Source organism: Sapajus apella, unplaced genomic scaffold (assembly GCF_009761245.1).
Source record: "Sapajus apella isolate SASKATOON/1434 unplaced genomic scaffold, GSC_monkey_1.0 scaffold1, whole genome shotgun sequence".
Classification (NCBI taxonomy): domain Eukaryota; kingdom Metazoa; phylum Chordata; class Mammalia; order Primates; family Cebidae; genus Sapajus; species Sapajus apella.
In genome coordinates this window covers 28,049,873-28,071,207 of record NW_022436941.1, presented here as the reverse complement: position 1 = coordinate 28,071,207, position 21,335 = coordinate 28,049,873, and the positions used below count along the sequence as shown (strand labels likewise).

Here is a 21,335-nt window from a genome sequence, read left to right as displayed (position 1 = left end):
TTCTTTTCCTTTAATGGAAAGGTACATAAGTTATTAATAAAAATAAATACAGAATTTTAAAAACATTAAAAGGAAAATGGTAAAATGAGCTCTGCTCTAGTTCGAAAGAAAAGAACGACAGTAGTTTTTAGTCAGGCCCTTTGTGAGGTCCTATACAGGGATGGTAACTTGACTGGGACTCTTAAGTAGTGGTAGCTGAAATCTCTAATGAAAGCCTGCTAATGACACAGAATCAAATCACTGAATAAGCCTGTCTCCAAATTCAATTTCTCTAGAGGGGAAGGGCATGGACTTTACGGTCAGCACTATCCCTTAACGTGAGACCTTGGGCAAGGGACTTATAATCTCTCTGAATTTGCCCATGTATATAAGTGAGGATAATTATCCAGCAGGGCTGTAGTGAGGATTTTATGTAAACATAGTTCACAGCACATATAACAGGGCTTCTATTAACTTGAAGCCTTCCTTCTCCCTATACTACAAACATATGTAATACAATCCCTGCCCACTGCCCCACAATCACCCACCCTTCTCCATCCCATTCTCTCTCTCTCCAAGGTTCCTATTTATAATCTAGTTGAGGAGACATATAAATAAGAAGTGACTTGCATTTAATTTTAAAAATCAACAAGTGAAACCAATATAGTACACTGCTAACTACTTAGATGCTGACAAACTTCCACACTCATTAAATCAACAGACACTGAGTGACAGATCACCCATGCCAGGCCCCGTGCTAAGCACCGTGTATTCATTGGTGAACAAAACGTCTTCCCTCTCTTACAGAGTCCACTGTTTACTGTGGAGGCAGTGAAGAAACAGTAACTAGATCATTTAAAAACATAGAGTATCATGGAAGAAATGTTAAGGTGCAATGATTGAGAATAATAAGGAAAGCATGGGGAAATTTATTTTACTTAGGAAGGATGGACTTTCTGAGGTGACATTTAAACTGCAACTTGAAAGATAACAAGTTAGAATAAAGAATAAGAGGAAGGGTCTTCCAGGTAGTCAAGGGGGCATATACAAAGCAGCAAGGCAGTCAGGAGCTAGAAGTGTTTGAAGAGGAGTAGGGGGAATATGGGAGACAGTGTCCACGACATACAAGGGCCATTTTGAATAAAATCCAACTTCTCACCATGACCTGGAGGCTCTACCTGATTTGGCCTCTGCTTCCCCCCACCCCATCTCCTCCCCACTGTCCATGCCACCTATTCTTTCTGCCTCTCTTTCATATCAGACTTGCTACCACCTCAGGCTCTGTTCCGTTGTTCCCTCTCTCTGAAAGCTTTTGCCCCAGACCTGCTGATGGCTCCTGGGGTCAGTCAGGCTTCAGATTAAATGTCACCTCTGGAGAAAGATCACTAATCACCACCCCTCATTGTCCATCGTCTTTCCGTGTGGTTTGCTCTCTTCCTCTCCCTTATCACTGACAAACATTCTTTTGTTTACTTTTATTGTCTATTCTTTCACACTAGAATGTAAGTTCCATGAGTTTGTATTTCTTATTGCTGTAAATCTAGAGCCTGAAACAATATCTAGTATACATCGGAAACCCAAATGATATTGTTTGCTTAATTAACATTGAATGAAATGAAACTGAAGAGGTAATGCAAGATAACGTATCAAACTATGAGACAAACAGGAAGAATGTGTTTTGAATGAAAACTACAGGGTGATAGAGATGGTGGGGTAGTAGAGGTCGTAGCTACAAAATAACTTGTTCATCTCAGTTTCTCCGCTATCTTATGAGTCCCTGTGGGACTGGGATGGAGTTTTATTCATTTTTCTATAATCAGCGTCTAGTACGGGGAGTAGCACATAGCAAGCACGCGATAGATGTTTGCAGAATAACGGACGAATGTGTGCAGAAGGATCTATTAACTAGGCTGCAGCACAATTCAGAGATGGCGAGTAGGTGCGGCGACCGAGACTCGGCTGCCCAGGCAGCAATGGCTCACGGGACAGGTCCGCAGGGCAGGGCCCCTCAAGCGGAGCGCAGCAGGCTATGCGCCTGCGCCTAAGAGGCTCTAGTCCTCGGGCCGTGGGACGCCGGCACCACCACTCACGCATGCGCACTGTATTCTTCCCGCCTCCCACAAGATGGCGGAGGACAAGTAGCAAAGGGGCGGGGTGTGGCCGCCGGAAGCCCGGCCGCTGCTGGTGGGGACCTGCGGGCTAAGGCCCGTGAGCAGCGGACCGAGGTTGGTGCGATGTTGTTCCCGAGAAGCGTTGTTGGCTGTTGGTAAGGAAGGTGAGGCACGCAGTTGCCTTCTTGGGCCCCCGGCGCCCCCTATGTACGCCTCCCTGGGCTCCGGTCCGGTCGCAGCTTTGCCCGCTTCTGTACCACCCTCAACTCTCGGGTCCTGGAGCACCGGCGGCGGCGGGAGCTGTGTCTGGCAGGAGGGGAAGAGCGCAGGCGGCGCTCGTGCTTCTGGCTACTGGGCGAGCGTCTGGCAGGTGAGTGAGGCTGCAAGCATTGACGTCTCCCCCGGCAAAGCTTCCTCGGCTTTGCCCCGCAGCTGCTCGGGCGACCTTACGGTGTTCGGCCCGACTCTGGCTTTCTTGGCTTCACATCTCACCCTTTCCCCTCCCCGCACTCCCCGTTCAGGCCTCCAGTTGGCCCCTGGCTTTGCAGGTCCTCCATTCTCACACAGTGAGTGGGGGGTCGCGACGCCCGCCGTCCTCCACCTTTCCTGGCTGCTGGAGCTTCGCGCTTTAAAGCGGTGCCCCATTCGCGTTAGGTGGGTGGGTCGTCCGCCCCTACAATTTTAGTCGTTTCCCCATCTTCCTCGTTTCGATCCTCTTGCTTCCTCTAAAAGTTGTAAACTCTCTGCCTGGGAAAATTACCCGATAGCCCGGCATGTGGAGTTACAAAGAAAGGGCTTTTATCTAGAGGCCAGTGAATTTTGTCCACTTTGATGAGAGAATCAAGACCCCGGGAGCCTGGGATGGCTTAGGTCAGTTTGACTCTTTGACCCACCGAGTAGAGGAATGGTGCCTGTGTCGGCAAATGATTGTTCATCGAAATCATTGATTTTTTTCGGCCGTAGGAAATCTTTGGTCTCTGAACCTTTGAGGTGGGGGCATGAGCTTTCTAGATGTAGTGAAAGAATTGGGAAGTGTTATGTTCGTTTTTAAAAAGACCTTATACAGTACGTGTAAGATATCGCATAATGGTACAAGCAAGGATAGATATTTATTCTTTTATTCAGTGTTAGCTTAAATTGCCCACTTGGCCACTGACGTTTTAGAATTCCATGTTGTACAAACCATTTGTTTCTATTTAGAAAGGACTAAAATGGAGAAAAGCTTTTTAAGTTCAAAACTTCTTAAATTATTTGTATTCTCGATTGTTGCTACTGCTTAACACTCCTTAAGAGTACTTGATATTTTCTATGTAATTTAGGCTTGTGCCAGGCCCAGTTTTCCCTCCTTTATTAATGGAGCAAGGGTAGTGAGAATTACTGGTATAAAAAACTGTCCTAAATACCGTGGTACCTTGTCAGAGTAAGTGTAAAATGTGGGATCAAAGCGGTAGTGGAGGACGTTGCCATGGCTAATTTTTCCATCTTTCCCTGTATGGAAGGGTTGGGTAATGTGTCAAGAGCCCGAAAATTGTAGAAGTGAGATTAAAAATATAAATGATAGGTTGCCCTTTGGGATTGCAAATGGGTGGACCTTGTTTACTAACATTAAATTGAGCAATGTAGTTTTCTTGAAGCTGTGCTCGATGTTCTCAGAAGTTACTAAGCACAAACTATGCCTGCTGTTTTAGAATTGTATGCTAAAAGTCCTTAACTTGTGGGTTATATATAGCCTAACAGATTTGTTTACTTTTCATTCTGTCTCATAACACATAATCTGTTTTACCCTTTGCTGTGGACTTTTGACCTTTTAATGCATTTTTAAATTTTAGTGATAGAATTGTTCAGCTTAAAAGAAGGAGGAATATTTTTATGTTTGATTCTTGTATGGACTAGTTCATTCCTTGCTAGCCTTCACTTTTCTAGAATCAAAGTCTGTCTGTTTTTAGAGTTGGTTGTCTCTGAATTCTCTGAATACAGTTTGAAGGGACAGTAGCTAAGCAGGGGCTGCTGAGCCCTAATGGCTCACTGCTTCTGGCAGAATGATTTGAAGCTCTGTGTCGAAAAACATCTGACCACAAAACTCTCTTTAAAACCTCTCAGTTTAGCAGGGTGTGGTGGCTCATGCCTGTAATACCAGCACTTTGGAAGAGACCAAGGTGGGTGGACTGCTTGAGTCCAGGAGTTCGAGACCAGCCTAGGCAACGTGGTGAAACCTCATCTGTACAAAAACAAAAATAAGCCAGGCATGGTGGTGCATGCCTGTGATCTCAGCTACTTGGGAGACCGAGGCAGGAGGATAATTGAGCTTCAGATGCAGAGGTTATAGGGAGCCAAGATTGTGCCATTGCATTCCAGTCTGGGCGGCAGTGAGACCCTGTCTCAAAACAGACAAAACCCTCTCACTGTTCCGCTCTTATGGAATTTGGTGTTTTTTTTTCCCTTCTCGCTCTCTCTTCCTCTTTATCTACATTCTTTGTCTCTCTGTTCATCCAACCCATTACCCTAGTACAGATTTCATTTGCCTCCCTGTGTAACCAGGATCCCATGATCATCAGCTTTTACTAAGCTCATATTAATGGCCTAAAATGTCTCACTTTCTATAGACTTACCTTTCCAGTCTCCAGCCCTGAGTCTCATTAGCTTTATCAGTTTGGCCCCTGTAATTCTGAGGGACATCAGAGACAACTATGTAAGGATATTGGTCAGTTTTTATGTGAGTTGGTGTTCTCTGCTGGCTCTCTAGTTTTCTGTTCCTTTTTTTCCTCATTTCCTAAAGGTTTTTATAGCAAATGACTTGATCTCTTCCTTTACTGAGAAAAATCTCAACCATCTGAGGTATACTTCTATTTCACTTGTTTTATCCCAATGTCACCTCTATATTTACTTATATCTCAGAGGAAGAAATGACCTTCCTTCTTTTCAAAAGCAACCCCCTCCTTCCAATGTGTCCATGATTATCTTTTCCCATTTTTCTTTCCCTAGAAACTGTTTGTTATCACTTCCTGTTCACCTTCTTCAGCCTCTGCCCCTCTAGCCTACATAGATGCTTGTATTTTCTGCTAACCTGCCATATAAGTGTGTGTGCTGTTCAACTCTAGGAGAATCTTCTAAAGTTTGAGTCCACTATGCCACTGTATTTCTATTCTTTTCTTTAAAGACTCATTCTTTCATCCCAGGAAGCTGTTATAATAGGAAGAACATTGACTTTTGAGCAAGATAGAACTTTTGATCTTGGTTTTGAAGTCTTTGAAAACCACTTTAGTAGCTGTGTGGCTGTGGGTATGTTACTATTCAGATTTCATTTTGTATCTACAAAATATGTTATACTTAGCTGACAGGGGGGTGATTGAAGAAATTAACACATGTTAAATATCCATCAAAGTATCTGGTACATTGTAGCGTTCTTACTAAATGCTTATATCCTTTGTAGTCAGACTGTCTTTACCATTTCACCACCAAAACTGTTGTTTTAAAAGTTATCTGTGACCTCCTAATCACCAAATCCAATGGCGTTTCCTCTGTCATCCTTGGTTTCCTTAGACCCAGGGGTCCCCAACCCCCAGGCTGCAGACAGTATTGGTCCTTGGCTTGTTTGGTGTTAGGAACTGGGCAGCACAGCAGGAGGTGAGCAGCAGGGAAGCAAGCACTACTGCCTGAGCTTCAACTCCTGACAGATCAGTAGATCAGTGACGGCATTGAATTCTCATAGGAGCACCAACCTTGTTGTGAACTGCACATGCAAGGGATCTGGGTTGCATATTCCTTATGAGACTGACTAATGCCTGGTGATCTGAGGTGGAACAGTTTCATCCTGAAACCATCCCCCACCCAACTCCTGTGGCATGGAAAAATTGTCTTCCACAAAACCAGTCCCCGGTGCCAAAAAGGTTGGGGACTGCTGCCCTAGACCAGTTGTGAAATATATTCTCTTCTGTAGTCATAAAACGATCTAATTTCTTGGCTTTTCTGCATTATACTTCCCGATTCTCTATTTCTCAGGGAGTTTCCTCACATTTTTCCTTATGTCAGTTAGGCTGCAAATGGAATTTAAAAATGAAAGGTAAGCTGGGCCATGGTGTCTCACACCTGTAATCCCATCAGTTTTGGGAGACTGATGTGGAAAGACTGCTTGAGGACCGGAGTTCAAGGCTGCAGTGAGCTATGATTGGGCCACTGCACTTCAGTCTGGGTGACAGAGCTAGACCCCATCTCAAATAACAAAAAACCCAAAGAGATGTTCTGGTTCATGTAATTGGCAAGTACATAGACAGAACTGGCTTGAAGAGTACTTTGTTAGCTGGGCATGGTGGCTCAGAGCGCCTGTAATCCCAGCACTTTGGGAGGCCGAGGCAGGTGGATCACGAGGTCAAGAGATTGAGACCAACATGGTGAAACCACGTCTCTACTAAACATACAAAAATTAGCTGGGCGTGGTGGCATGTGCCTGTAGTCCTAGCTACTATGGAGGCTGAGGCAGGAGAATCACTTGAACCTGGGATGCAGAGGTTGCAGTGAGCTGAGGCCGTACCACTGTACTCCAGCCTGCTGACAGAGTGAGACTGTCTTAAAAAAAGAAAGAGTGCTTTGTCATGTCATCAGGGCTGTTCTCTCAACATTGTCATCCTGTTTGGGCTTTAGGCTTCCCTTCTAATAAAAATAATTGCCACCAGTGATGTTCATATTATAGCCCCTGCATTTATTTCCAAAGGGAGAGAGAAGGCCTCTTCTCCTAGCCTTTTCCCAAGAATCCTGAGCTCTAGTGTGATTAAACAAACATAGATCAAGCTGCCAAAGCTGTAATAGTATCTTTGTCCAGAGGGATGGAATTATCCTAAGTGGCCTCCTAGCCAATGGAGTGAATCTTATCTGAATATAAGGACTGCAAACAATACAGGGAAGAAGAAATGGATCCTGGAGAAGTAACCAGTGTCATCAAGGTTCCATATGCTTTTCACTGTGTTCTCTTGGTGATCATATCCTTTATGATACAAACCATCATTTCTGTGTGGCTGTTTCTCCTTTATGATATAAACCATTATTTCTGTGTGGCTGTTTCTCAGTTCTATAATTCCCCACTTCCACTTCCTCCTATGTATGTCTAATATATACTGCCATTAAGTTTAACTCATACTAAACTGAGTCAGTTTGATCTCTATTCACCAACTCTCACCTATTGTGTTTATATGTGCCCATATGTGTTTTGTTGTTTTTGATACAGACGGAGTTTTACTTTGTCACCCAGGCTAGCATGCAGTGGCATAATCACGGCTCACTGTAGCCTAGACCTCTCAGGCTCAAGCAGTCCTCCTGTCCCAGCCCTTAGCCTCCTGAGTAGCTAGGACTGCAGGTGTGCACCACCACACCCAGCTTTTCTTTTCTTTTCTTTTTTTTTTTTTTTTAAAGAGACGGATCTTGCTGTTTTGCTCAGGCTGGTGTCACACTCCTGGGCTCAAGTGATCCACCTGAGAGTCTCAAAGTGCTGGGATTACAGGCATGAGCCACTGTGCCCAACAGCATGTGTGTGTTTGTATTCCTCTTCCCCCTGATTTCTCTTTTCTAATTACCTCTCTCTCAACCACCCAGTCTTGAAATCTTTCAGAAATCTTGGTTCTTCTACCACTGTCAATCACTTGTCAGATCTTGAATACATCTTGTATTAGTTACGCCCCCAAGTTGTATAATACTCAGTTAACATTGATTTAAACAGTATCTTGGGCTGGGCGTGATGGCTCATGCCTGTAATACCAGCACTTTGAGAGGCCAGGGCGGGCGGATCACTTGAGGGCAGGAGTTCAAGACCAGCCTGGCTAACATAGTGAAAGCCTGTCTCTACTAAAAATACAGAAATTAGCTGGGCATGGTGGCAGGTGCCTGTAATCCCAGCTACTCACAAGGCTGAGGCAGGAGAATCACTTAAACCTGGAAGGTGGAGGTTGCAGTGAGCCAGTATTGTACCACTGCACTCCACCCCGGGCTGCAGAGTGAGACTCTGTCTCGGAAAAAAAAAAAGTATCTCACATAAAAAGTCCAGAAATGGAGTATTCCATGGTTAGTCAATTTAGCTATGCAATGAGTTCATCAAGGATCCAGGTGCTTTCCATCTTTATGCTTAGCTATCCTTAGTGTGCTTAACTTTGGGCTCAGACTTTGCCATCATGGTTGCAGATGGCTCTTTCTGCTCCAGTCATCACATTCTCACATCAAAGACAGCTGGAAGTTTATCCTCTCATGTCTTAATTAGGCAGCTAAACCTCTCACAGAAGCCCTCTTTCAGATGTCCATCCTGGCGTGTCCCTGCCTTAGTTGCAAGGAGGCTGGGAAAATGAATATGTGGCATTTCAGTCTAGGAAGAGGGCAGGCAAATAGCTGATTAGAAGGTAACAGATAGTGTCAGTGATAGTCTTGTATGGAGAAAATTAAATAAGAATTTTCAGATAATAGTGGTAAATTTAAAACACTGTTTACACCAAGAGTTAATATAAGCCATACATAGGATTTTGGTGGATGGTTTTTTTTTTTTTTTTTTTTGGACAGTCTCATTGTGTCACTCAGGCTGGAGCACAGTGGCTCGATTTCAGCTCAGTGTAACCTCCACCTCCTGGGTTCAGCGATTCTCCTGCCTCAACCTCCTGAGTAGCTGGAATTACAGGCGCCTGCCACCACACCCAGCTAGTTTTTGTATTTTTAGTAGAGACAGGGTTTTGCCATGTTGGCCAGGCTGGTCTCGAACTCCTGATCTCAAGTGATCTGCCTGCCTCAGCCTCCCAAAGTACTGGGATTACAGACTTGAGCTACCGCCCCCAGCGTATGCATAGGATTTTGGCTGAACATTTAGATATTCATAGGTGACTGGTTAAAAATGAATTATTATGTAAAATTAGAATATTTCCATGGTATATTCCAGTTTGAGACTGCATTAAGTACATTTAAGCGTATCTGTTGGAGCTACTGTGAGAAACAGATGTATATAACAACTATTGAAATAGAGTTGTGGTTCCCCTTGGGGATGGGAAATGTTTGGAAATACTATATGGGGCCATTTTTGATTGTCACAGTGACTGTGAGGTAAGGCCAGATACACTAAGTGTCCTGTGATGTTTGGAATGGTCCCACAAAACAGAATTGTCCCTTCAAAAATACCAGTAGTGCCCCTGCATGTGAATACACTGAAATTAGCAAATGCTTTGCCTTTTGAAAGAATTCAGAGACTCATCTGTATTCGTATATTGCAAATGACCAAACAGAAAACTGGCTTAAACAAAAAAGGGACTGAGTCAATCTTGTAGTTAAACTTCAGCTAAGATCTTATAGTTAAACTTCATCCAGTGGCTCACATGGAAACATCAAGGCCTTAATTTCTCTGATTCATTCTGCTCCGTCATTCCCCATGATTTGGTTTCATTCTTGGGCTAGCTTATCTTATGGTAGCAAATTACTGTAGTACTTTGAGACTTCGTATCCTCATTTCACATATAGTAAAATGAAAAATATTTTGTGTTTGACTTTACAAGTATTTAGCATCACTACTTTTGAAACCTTCCCTAAACACCTACCCCCTAAAAAGTTTATTAGCTCCTCTATCATGCTTCAACTTTACAATCTATATGCCTCTATTATATATCACACTCCATATTATTTTCCTGCCCAATGCATTACTCTACCTTGTCTTAATTATTGTATCTTTAATGTCTAAATATCTGGAATACTGTCTGGCATAGTAGTGTACAATAACTGTTTATGGAAAGAATTAGTGAATGATTTTGTGCCTAATACAGAAAGGAAGAAACAGGTATATATAACAACTATTGAAATAGAGTTGTGGTTCCCCTTGCGGATGGAAGACGTTTTGAAAATTTAAGAATGCCTCATTCCTTCATCGGTTGTTTTTGAAACCTTAATTATGTACAATGTACTCCTACCACTAAAGATTATATGATGCTCTTGCGATTATTATAATAGAGTATGAATTCATTTGAAAGCATTACTGAGTTCTGCTTGTGTTTTTGTCATTTTCTCAACAAAACCAAAAACAATTCTTAATTCAACAAATATTTTTGAGGGCCTGCTGTGGGCAGATAGTGTGGCAACATTGGGAACAAAACAGAGTCTCTGTTGTCTGAGCTTAAATTTTAGTGGGGGACATAGTCAATAAATATTATATATGTACACATTCACACACAAATAACATCAGATAGTATAAAGGCCTTGAAATAGAATAAAATAGGTTCAGGGGACAGGGGATACTAATTTAGTTTGGTAAGGGAAGGGCTTTTTGAGAAGCCTGTTGTGCCAAGAGACCTGAGGGCTCATGAGTGAGGTGGCCTATACCGTTCTTGTTAAGATGTGAAATAGAATAAAATGAGGTACCCATCGTTTTTGGTTCTGGAAGAGTTTGTGTATAATTGGAATGAATTCTTCCCGAAATATTTGTTATGGCATGTCAGATAAACCATATGGGCTGGAAGTTTTCTTTGTGGGAAGGTTTTTTTAAAATTGGTATTTAATATTTGTACATATTTATGGGGTACATGTGATGTTTTGATACATGCATAAAATGTGTAATGATCAAGTCAGGGTATTTAGAGTACCTGTCACCTTGAGCTTTTATCATTTCTCTGTGTTAGGAGGAAAGGTTTTTAATTATTAATTCAATGTATTAAGTCTATTCAAGTTTTCTAGTCAATATTTTTGTAATTCTTTCCCTAAGAATTTTTTGGTCTAAAATTTTAAATTTACTGGCATGAAATTGTCTGTAACAGATATTCTGTGGACCTTTTAATGGGTGCAGGAAAAGATTCCCTTTTCATATCTGACATAGATTATTTGTATCTTTTCCTTTTCCTTTATTAGTTTCACCAGAGATAGTAGTCTTTCCAAATAACCGTATTTTGAATTTCGCTAGTCTGTTGTATGTTTATTTTCTATTGTGTTAATTTCTGCTCCTCATTTCCTTCCCTTCTACCTTTTGGGGAGTTCTTTTGTGAAGTTCTTTAATTTTCATCATTTCTTCTTTTTAAATATATTCATAAAGTTAAACATTTTCCTCTAAGCACCGTTTTAGCTAGCTCTATTACTAGTTTTGATATGTAGTTTTTCTTGGTACATATTTTTATAATTCACTTAAAATGTTTTCAGGCTTTTATTATGATTTATACTTTGACTTTTGGACTATTTCAAAGTATTATATTTTTATTTCTAAACATATGGAGATTTTCTAGTTATTTTTTTTTTAGTTTGTAAAATTACAGTGTAATCTAAGAACATACTCTGTTTTAAAGGCCTATGATTTCAGACTTAAAATTTGAAATCTGCATATGGCCCAGTATATTGTCTTTTTTTCCCCGCTCTCCCGTTATTGAGTCCAGGTCTCTGTATTTTTTTCATTAGGTAGTATTTGTTAACCCTGCATTTCAAATCTTGAGTATCATAGGTGATCTTTTGTTTGCTCATCAGTTACTAAAAGGTTATGTTAAGATAATCCATTATGATTGTGGATTTGAGTATTTCCCATGTAGTTCTCTAATCTTTTATATATTTAAGGCTATGGTATTAGATGCATAGAAATGTGTAATAGCTATGTCTTCTCAGTGACTTAACATTTTCAAGTTTTCCTCTTATTCTGGTAGTACTTTTACATTAAAGTCTAGTTTGGGATTAATATAACAACGCTAGCTTTCTCTTTATTATTGTTTGATCTTCTTTTACTAGTCATTCTAGAAATTGTTATCTATCTTATAAAGTCTAATGTTAATCAATACCGTCATCCTCTTCCCAGTTGATGCACTTTAATTCTACTTACTTGCAGCCCTACTCATGTAATTTTTGTTTGATTATTTGTTTGTTTGTTTGTTTTTGTTGTGGTGGTGGTTTTGAGACAGGGTCTTGCTCTGTCGCCCAGGCTGGAGTGCAGTAGTCTGATCTTGGTTCACTGTAGCCTCCGCCTCCTGGGTTCAAGCAATTCTCATGCTTCACCTTCCCAAGTAGCTAGGATTATAGGCATGTGCCACCATGTCTAGCTAATTTTTGTGTGTGTGTATTTTGAGTAGATATGGGATTTCACCAGGTTGGCCAGGCTGGTCTTGAAGTCCCAGCCTCAAGTGATCTGCCTGCCTTGGCCTCCGAAAGTTCTGGGATTACAGGTGTAAGCAACTGTGCCCAGCCCCTACTTACATAGTTTTGTTGTGTATTTTAATTCATTCTAATTTTTCTCTGTCTTCCTTATTATTGTTATTGTTTTATACTGCCAATATTTTATATAAGTTAATGCATGTCTTTACCATGTTTTTACTTCCCCTGTGATCTTGCACTTACGATTTTCTTTGATCTTGAAGGATCTGAAACACACCCTTCAGAATTTCCTTTAGTCTGCTTGAAAATGTCTTTATTTTACCTCATTCTTAAAGGATATTTTTGCTAGGTACAGAATTCTAGGTTAGCAGTTACCCTATTTTAGCACGTTTTATGTTGGTGGTCACTTCACTTCAGCACATTTCATTGTTGTTGAGACCTCAACTCTTCCTGTATTAGCTTTTAAGACAATGTGATTTTGTTCGGCTGCTTTTAAGACTTTTATCTTTGGCTTTGGCTTTCTGTTTTACTATGCCGTGATTAGGCATTGGATTCTTTGGGTTGTGTGAATATGTGGATTGGTGTCTTATCAGTCCTGGAAATTTCTTAGCCATTCTTTTTTAAAAATATTGTCTTTGGTTCATATTCTCTCTCCTGTCATTTTGGGGCTCCAGTTTGATATGTTAGACCTTATATCCTGTCTCTTGCCCCTTTTTCTGTTTTTTGTTTGTTTTTTGGGGCGTGTGTTTGGTTTTTTTGCTTCTTTTTGACCCCAAGGTATTTTTCAGGATGTTGTTTCAGAACTGTCTTCAAAGTTCACATTTTTTTCACCTGTGCCTAATCTGTTATTAACTCATCCAGTAAATACCTAATTTAGGTTGTTTTATTTTTTGGTATAGAATTTTTATTTTGTTCTTTTCAAATCTGTATCACTTTTTATGGTTTTCAGTTTTAAACAAAAATATTTAAGTGTGGCCTTTATCCACTTGAATGTAATAAACATAGTTATTTTTCAGTTAGTATCTGATAAATCCGATGCTGGGAAGTCGTTATGAAGCTGATTCAGTTGTCTGTTGTAGAAATAAATTGATATATATAAGATGACGTTAATCTTTCTCTAAAGCATTTCATTTGCTATCACCAAGTGCCTGGGGGTGTGAAAACATCTTAATCGAATTTCAAATCTTTAACTTTCTTGGGCCACCCAGATGACTTGAAACTGACTTCATTCAGTCCACGGTTTCCTTCTGGTTCCTTCTTTGCTTGTAGGGTGCAGCCCTTTAGAGCCGCAGCCCAAGCCAAGGCTGTTTTCACTACAGTCCTCACTCTTGGTGGGTCTCAGACTCTGGCTTTGGTTCCCTGTTCCTGCAACGCAGGCAACAAACAACAAAGCTCTTAAATGCTTGTTCTTTGCTGGTAAACTCACAAAAGGCAAAAGCTGAGGTCACTTTTCTGGGTTCCTGACTTCTAGTGGATTTGAGCTCGTTATTCCTTCCTCATTATTTTGGTGGTTATTTGGTGCTTTTAAAATGATTTTAATGTCTTACGTAGCTTTTTAAATTGCCTTCATAAGGATACTTCGTCTGAATAACCTGGTCTGCTGTTGCTACGAGTGGATGTCCAAATTTCTTTCACGAACTTGTTCAAGGAAGACTTGACATTTCTACATCAGTCATTCCTTTGTTTTAGGGCTGTTCTGATGGTGCAGATGAGATACCTGGAAGAGGTAGACTTTAAGCTATGATTGCCTTTTAATTATTTAAAAATTGGTTAGGCTAATTCCTAGTACTTTGCAAAGCCCTAAGGGAAGGAGGCAAAGGATATTTTGTTTGACTGGAGAAGCAAAAAATACTTGTATGTGAGTAGTGCCTTAGGGTAGGAATTATGTAAGCAAATAGAATGTAGTGAACATTTTTGAAGTGAGGCTGTATGGAGGAGGTAGAATGTACTGAGCTGAGAGGGGACTGCAGACAGATTTTTCTTTTAGTATTTTTTTTGGAAATGGGGTTCATTTTTCTTTCTTCCTTTCTTCTCTTTCTTTTCTTTCTCTCTCTCTCTCTCTCTGTTGCCCAGGCTGGAGTGCAGTGGAACTGTCTTGGCTCACTGCAATCTCTGCCTCCTAGGTTTAAGCAATTCTCCTGCCTCAGCCTCCCAGTAGCTGGGATTATGGGTGTACACCACCACGCCCAGCTAATATGTTTTTTATTTTTAGTAGAGATGGGGTTCCACCATGTTGGCCAGGCTAATCTCAAACTCCTGATCTCAAATGATTCACCCACCTTGGCTTTCCAAAATGCTGGGATTGCAGGTGTGAGCCATTCCAGGCAGCCTCATTTTTAATAATAATTTTCGTTGTTGTTGTTGTTTTTGAGACAGCATCTCACTTCGTTGCCCAGGCTTGGCTTGATCTCCACTCATTGCAACCTGTGCCTCTCGGGTTCAAGCGATTCTCCTGCCTCAGCCTCCTAAGTATAGCTGGGACTACAGGTACATGCCACCATACCTGGCTAATTTTTATATTTTTGGCAAAGATGAGGTTTAACTATGTTTGCCAGGCAGATCGAACTCCTGAACCTCAGGTGATCCGCCCACATTAGCCTTCCAAAGTTCTGGGATTACAGGTGGGAGCCACTGTGTCTGGCCAATTTTCAATAATAATTCTTACAACTCTCTATATGCCATGGAGGTGTCATGATTTTTATTTTTTATTTAAACATTTTTTACAAAAATCATATTTTTACAAAATATGATTTTAAAAATCTTACCTACATCTATTTAAAATGTAGGTACAATTTGCATTTGAATTCTGAGATTAAATATGGAAGCCAAACAGATAGGTTAGAAATTCTACTAGGCAAACTAAGTTATAGTAGTCTACATAAATTGGCATTCTTCTGTGATGGAGGAGTGTTAAAAATTTAGCATAAGATATCAACTTTTTTTATAGATACTTAATTTGATGTTAGTCACAGACATTAATATGAAATGCCATCCATTTCTTTGTGATTAAATTGATGTGTCTATAAAAAACAAAACCATATCTCTTGTATGAAAACCTGGAATTCTTGTTTATCTACTGTTTACTTGATTCTTTTTTTCTTTTTGCTAGAAGAAAATACTAAGTTGAAGATTCCTGTTATAGTTCCTTCTCTTCCCTGCTATGTTAGATTTAAATAACTTTTTGTTTTATATCTTCTCACTTGCCTTTAAAAAACAAGGATAAAATGAGGTGAACAGAGAATTTTAGAATTGGAAGAGACCCTAAATATCATTAAGTCTCTCATGTGCCCTCCTATCCTACCATCTCACGTTTTAAATATGCAAAAACAGGCCCAAGGAAGATGGGTGACTTGACTTGCCTAAAAATATGAGAGAATTTCTCTCCAATAGCTTTTATATTCTCGGTGAAGTAGGTCTTCAGCAAAGAGTGGTATAGGTAAAAAATAGGTCTGTTACAGATTTCAGGAGACAGAATAAGACATGAAGAACTTAACTCAGAGTGCAGGAAGACAAACTTTCCAGGAATATAGTAAGCCCTGCTAGGCAGTGTTGGATATCCTTTGATGTTTATAGTTGTGAATTTAAAGTGAAACCAGCTAGCCTTGTTAACCTGATTTCTCCCCTTTCCTCTATAATAACCTGCTTTTGGTTCAGGCACGTAAAAGTGGAATGGATCAGGTCAGTTAGATTTGGGATTTTGCCAGGTAATGGAGAGGAGAGAAGAGTAAGGGGTTTGAGAGTTTGAAAGAGAGTGGCTGTTGTTGGGTCTAAAGAGGATAGTAAAGATGAAAGTAACGGATGGTGAAAAATGATGAGAGCATTTTTGATTGGATTGAAAAATGCAGTAAGGTAAGAGAATGTTGAATTTGGAGACAGTGCAATGAACTAGAGAGGCAGGAGATACATTTTAAAGACGAAATTTGGGGCTGAGTCCAGTGGCTCATGCCTGTAATGCCAGTTCTTTGGGAGGTCGAAGTGGGTGGATCACTTGAAGTCAGGAGTTTGAGACCAGCCTGGCCAACATAGTGAAACTGTCACTACTAAAAATATAAAAATTAGCCAGGCATGGTCGTGTGTGCTTGTAATCCCAGCTACTCAAGAGACTGAGGCACAAGAATCGCTTGAACCCAGGAGATATGGAGATTGTAGCGAGCAGAGATCATGCCACTGCACTCCAGCCTTGGTGACAGTGAGACTCCATCTCAAAATATAAAAATGAAATAAAGACTGGAAATTTGATTTTTGAGATTTTTGGTTAAGAATTTGGGGACAATGCAGTTATTGATGATGACAAGGTCCTGAGTGGATCATGGAAGTGGGCATTTGGAGGTGAAGAAGTTAAGGAGCTAAGAAGCCAGAGTGTTAGGTGGGCAATTCACATAGACTTTGAAGTCACAGAGTGATGGTGGGGATAAGAGTGGACAAGAATGCTGGAGGCAATAGAGGGTACACAGTTGGGTATCATGTCAGAAGATCTTGGGTATTTAAGGAAGGAGAAGAAATAGTTTGGAAGTGGTAATTGGATGCAAGGAATATATCTTTTGCCTCCCTCTGGACCAGGGTTATCCAATCTTTTGACTTCCCTGGACCACATTGGCAAAAGAATTGTCTTGGGCCACACATAAAATAAACTAACACTAACAATAGCCGATGAGCTTTAAAAAACATCGCCCAAAAAAAATATCTCATAATGTTTTAAGAAAGTTTATGAATTTATGTTGGACTGTGTTCAAAGCCGTCCTAGGCCATGTGACCCACAGGACAAATTTGCTCTAGACCTTTCAGTATCCTATCCATATCTCCTGGCCTAAAATACATAGGATGTGAGAGAAAAAAAGACCCCCTCTATTGAGAAAGCTGCACAGAAAGCAATGTCTTCTGATTGCCACTAAGATAAACAGGCGAAGACATCATTTATTAAAGAGTTTGAGGTTAGAGGGGAGTTAGTTGGTTAATTTATTGGTATATTCGTCTACTGTGTTTTTGTATAGTAGTACTAAAGTAATATAGTACTACTATATTTTGTGAGTTACATAAATTTTGTTTGATTTTGTGAGTTACATAAAATTTCATACTATTGTAAATATTTTGAACACTGTGTGTTTCAGAAAAACTCTAAACCGTTGTTTTTCCTCCGCTCTCACACCACTGCAATGATCATTAACATAGTAGAAGACATCTGTGTCTCATCTTGGGAAATTTACCAATTAAATGAATTTTCAAAAAGATACACCTGTGACTAAAGACGTGGTGCTTTTTCCCTACACACCAACAGTGAATACCAGTTGGGTACCCTCCAATTCACTTCCCACACTGTCTATCCAGAAATACCGTCAGATTCCACAGGTTGAGAGCTTAGTCCCCAAGACCACTCTCTCCTTAGTAAAAGTCCTGGCCTCTGGAACTTTGGACTGACTGGCTTCAGGTTGGTATTCCCACTACCTCCTCTTTGGGATTGGTTAATTTGCTGGAGCGTCTTACAGAACTCAGGGAAACACTTGGTTATGTTTACTGGTTTATTATAAAGAATATTACAAAGGATGCAAATGAAGAGATGTGCAGAGTGAGATATGGGGCAGGGACATGGAGCTTCCATGCCCTCCCTGGGTGTACCAACCTCCAGGAACCTTTATGTGTTCAGCTATATGGAAGCTGTCTGAACCCTGTCTTCTTGGCTTTTTATGGAGGCTTCATTGCATAGGTATGAATGACAACCATGTAGAAATGTGATTGGACAAAAAGTACATGATCTAAGCCCAGCAAGTCCTGTTTATTCTGACTTTTCTTGGCTTCTCTGTGTATCATTTCTTCTTCTGTGATATGGAGACAGGACCCTCTCTGGGATGAGGGTTTTTTTGACCCGAAACTAGATTAGAGTCCTGCCTTGGGCAGGTGAGAGGAGGACAGGAGAAGGTTAGAGAGAGAGATTCTGTTCCTGAGGCTTGAGGTGCCCCAACATTATTTAAAAAAAGACTGTAACAAGCACTATGGTAGTTAAGAGCCAGTAATTGGCCAGGCGTAGTGGCTTACGCCTGTAATCCCAGCCCTTTGGGAGGCTGAGGTGGACTCTCAGGAGCTTGAGACCAGCCTGGGCAATGTGGTGAGACTCTGCCTCTTTAAAAAATACAAAAATTTGCTGGGAATGGTGGCGCACTCCTTGTGGTCCCAGTTACTCAGAAGGCTAAGATGGAAGGATTGCTTGAGCCTGTGAGATGGAGCCTGCAGTGAGCCAGGATTACGCCACTGCACTCTAGCCTGCATGACAGAGTCAGACACCGTCTTAAAAAAAAAAAAAAAAAAAAAGATCCAAGGAGCTGCCTGCAAGCGGGCAACGAGGAAGCTCTTAAGAACGCAGCCGGAAAGAAGTTGAGTTACAGACATCCTGCCAAAATGATTTCTTCAACGTCCAGATTTGGCATACCCTATGGCCTCAAGACTCTACTCGAAGGAATTAGCAGCGCCACTATCAAAAGCAACCCATCAAACATCAACCAGTTTATTTTAAAGAACTTGCTATGTATAGAGAAGGGAATACTTCTCTGGATATAAAGGATCTGGTTAAACAGTTTCATCAGATTAAAGTACAGAAGTGGTCAGAAGGATCAGTATGACCGAAGAAAGTAGAATGTTTAAAAGAACCAGAAAAAACATCTTTAGAATCTAAAGTACCTACACGGTTGGAAAAATCTACAGACACAGAGGAGGACAATGTAACCGGGACAGGATATAGTGACAAAACCACCCAGTTTCCATCAACTTCTGCTGAGCTAGGCGCTGAGCAAACTGAAGCAGTTCATGATTCTTCTCCCAAAGCAGCTACCCCTAAGACTACTACCCCATCCTCCTCACCACCTCCAACAGCTGTCTCGCCAGAGTTTGCCTATATCCCAGCTGACCCAGCTCAGTTTGCTGCTCAGATATTAGGTAAAGTTTTATCTATTCATTCTGATCAATCTGATGTTTTAATGGTGAATGTGGCAACCAGCATGCCTGTTGTTATCAAGGAGGTGCCGAGCTCAGAGGCTGCTGAAGATGTTATGGTGGCTGCTCCTCTTGTGTATTCTGGGAAGGTACTAGAAGTGCAGGTTGTGAGCCAAACATCTGTCCATGTAGATTTGGGTTCTCAACCTAAAGAAAATGAGGCTGAACTATCAACGGCTTCCTCAGTCCCTTGCAGGATGAACAAGCTTATGAACTTCCTGCTTATGATCAAGCTCCTGAGGTCCCTTTGCAGGCTCATATTGAGGTTATGTCAAACTCTTCGTATATCATCTGTCTATAATGATGTGCCTGGGACTGAAGGAGTTGTTTATGTCGAGCAACAGCCAGAACAAATAGTTATCCCTTTCACTGATCAAGTTGCTTGTCTTAAAGAAAATGAGCAGTCACCACCAGTTAGTCCCAAACCTGTAGTAGAAAAGACAACCTCTGGCGTGTCTAAAAAATCTGTAGAGTCTGTAAAACTGACACAGTTGGAGGAGAATGAAAAATATCTCTCAGTACATATGGAGGCAGAAGCAACAGCTCTGCTCTCAGACACATCTTTGAAAGGTCTGCCTGAGGTACCTGCAGAAACCCTGGATGCAGAGGGCACTATCAAAATAGGCTCTGAAAAATCTCTGCACTTTGAAGTGGCGATGACTTCAATAGTCTCTGACAATACTGGGCAGGAGGAGTCCGGGGAAAGCTCTGCACCCCAGGAGATGGAAGGCAAACCTGTGCTCTCTAGGGAAGCTGCAGAAGCAGTGCACTCAGGTACATCTGTAAAATCATCTAGTGGCCCCTTCCCTTCTGCTCCAGAAGGTCTTACTGCACCAGAAATCAAACCAGAAGGGGAAGCAACAGCTGAATAAGGTTTGTTGTAGCCAGCAATGGCAGCAAGCAAATCCCAACAGCCACCACCATTTTCCAATGTGTGGACCCTTTATTGTCTAACTGATAAGAATCAACAAAGTCACTCATCACCGCCACCTGCACCTGGGCCTTTCCCCCAAGCAACCCTCTACATATCTAATCCTAAGGATCTGCAGTTTCTGCAGCATCCACCAACAGTCACCTCTCCAATTTATGTGATGGACGACACAAAGAATATCAGTACCCCAACTTTTATCTCAGCAGGCTCAAATGTTCAGAAAGCACAGGAATGGGAAACTTTTCCTGGTCATGCTCTTGTTTCGCGGTCAGGTGTCTTGAAGAGATATGCTGCAGTGCAAGTGCCCATTGCTGTTCCTGCAGATGGGAAATTCCAGAAACATACTCTAAGTCCCCGCAATACTAATCCTCCAAGTGGACAAGATGTCCCCAAGCCAGAAAGCCCTGTTTTTCTTTCTGTTGCTTTCCCAGTAGAAGATGTAGCTTAAAAAAGTTCGGGATCTGGTGACAAATGTGCTCCCTTTGGAAGTTACGGTATTGCTGGGGAGATAACTGTGGCTACTGCTCACAAAATTTGCAAAACAGAAACTGAAAACTGGTAGGTACACTTTCCTACCATAATATGTAGGTTGGAAGAAAAAACTTGTGTTTTAAGAATTTTGATTTATTGAACTGGAGATTTAGATAGCTAAAAACAATTTGAGATAATATGTAATAAGTTGGGATATACTCTAATTTCCTGGAGTTACTGTCTCTAACTTCCCAACCACCAGTTACTAATAAATGCACAGCAGATGCACTGTACCACAATGACTTGCACCAAGGATTTGATGCCCAATACATGAAACCAATGAACCAAAGTCACCTTTGAATACCTAGTCCATTGTCTAACACAGTGGTAGATGTGAAAAGGGGATGGATTTTTAAAACAGGACAATTTATTTGTCATGTTTAGGGAGGAGCTGGATAAAACTGAAGAGCAAGGTTAGAGAGAAGTCTTGATTATGTAACAGAGCACTTAATCCATGAGGTAAGAGACAGTAGATGGACAGGTGAGAAGCAGAGTAAAGAGCTAAGTAACAGCCGAGATTAACTGTGGATGAGACTGCTTGATCACTCACAGTCTTTAAGTTTTTCATTCATGCTTAATGCCAAGCCCTATGCTAGCCCTCCTTCCCTGTGTAAAATAAACAAACAAACACAAAAAACCCAGGAACTGTGGATGAAAATATTGTATATGTAATATATTTCACACTGTGCTAAACCTGTTGTGGTGATACTCAGGTTTTCTTTTGTGGGAGGGGA

The 21,335-nt window shown here is 41.1% G+C and overlaps 1 protein-coding gene and 1 pseudogene across 6 annotated transcripts in view; both read left to right on the top strand.

Annotated features, from left to right (window-relative positions):
* Positions 1 to 2,079: 2,079 nt before the first annotated feature.
* Positions 2,080 to 21,335, top strand: part of APC (APC regulator of WNT signaling pathway) — a 151,521-nt gene continuing 132,265 nt past the window's right edge. For all 6 annotated transcript variants that reach the window (XM_032274463.1, XM_032274444.1, XM_032274465.1 and 3 more), the window contains exon 1: positions 2,080 to 2,460. In XM_032274463.1, coding sequence (XP_032130354.1) covers positions 2,296 to 2,460 — 165 coding nt within the window. In that variant the 5' untranslated portion in view covers positions 2,080 to 2,295. The remainder of the gene's footprint in view (positions 2,461 to 21,335) is intronic.
* Positions 18,528 to 20,834, top strand: LOC116549079 (annotated as a pseudogene).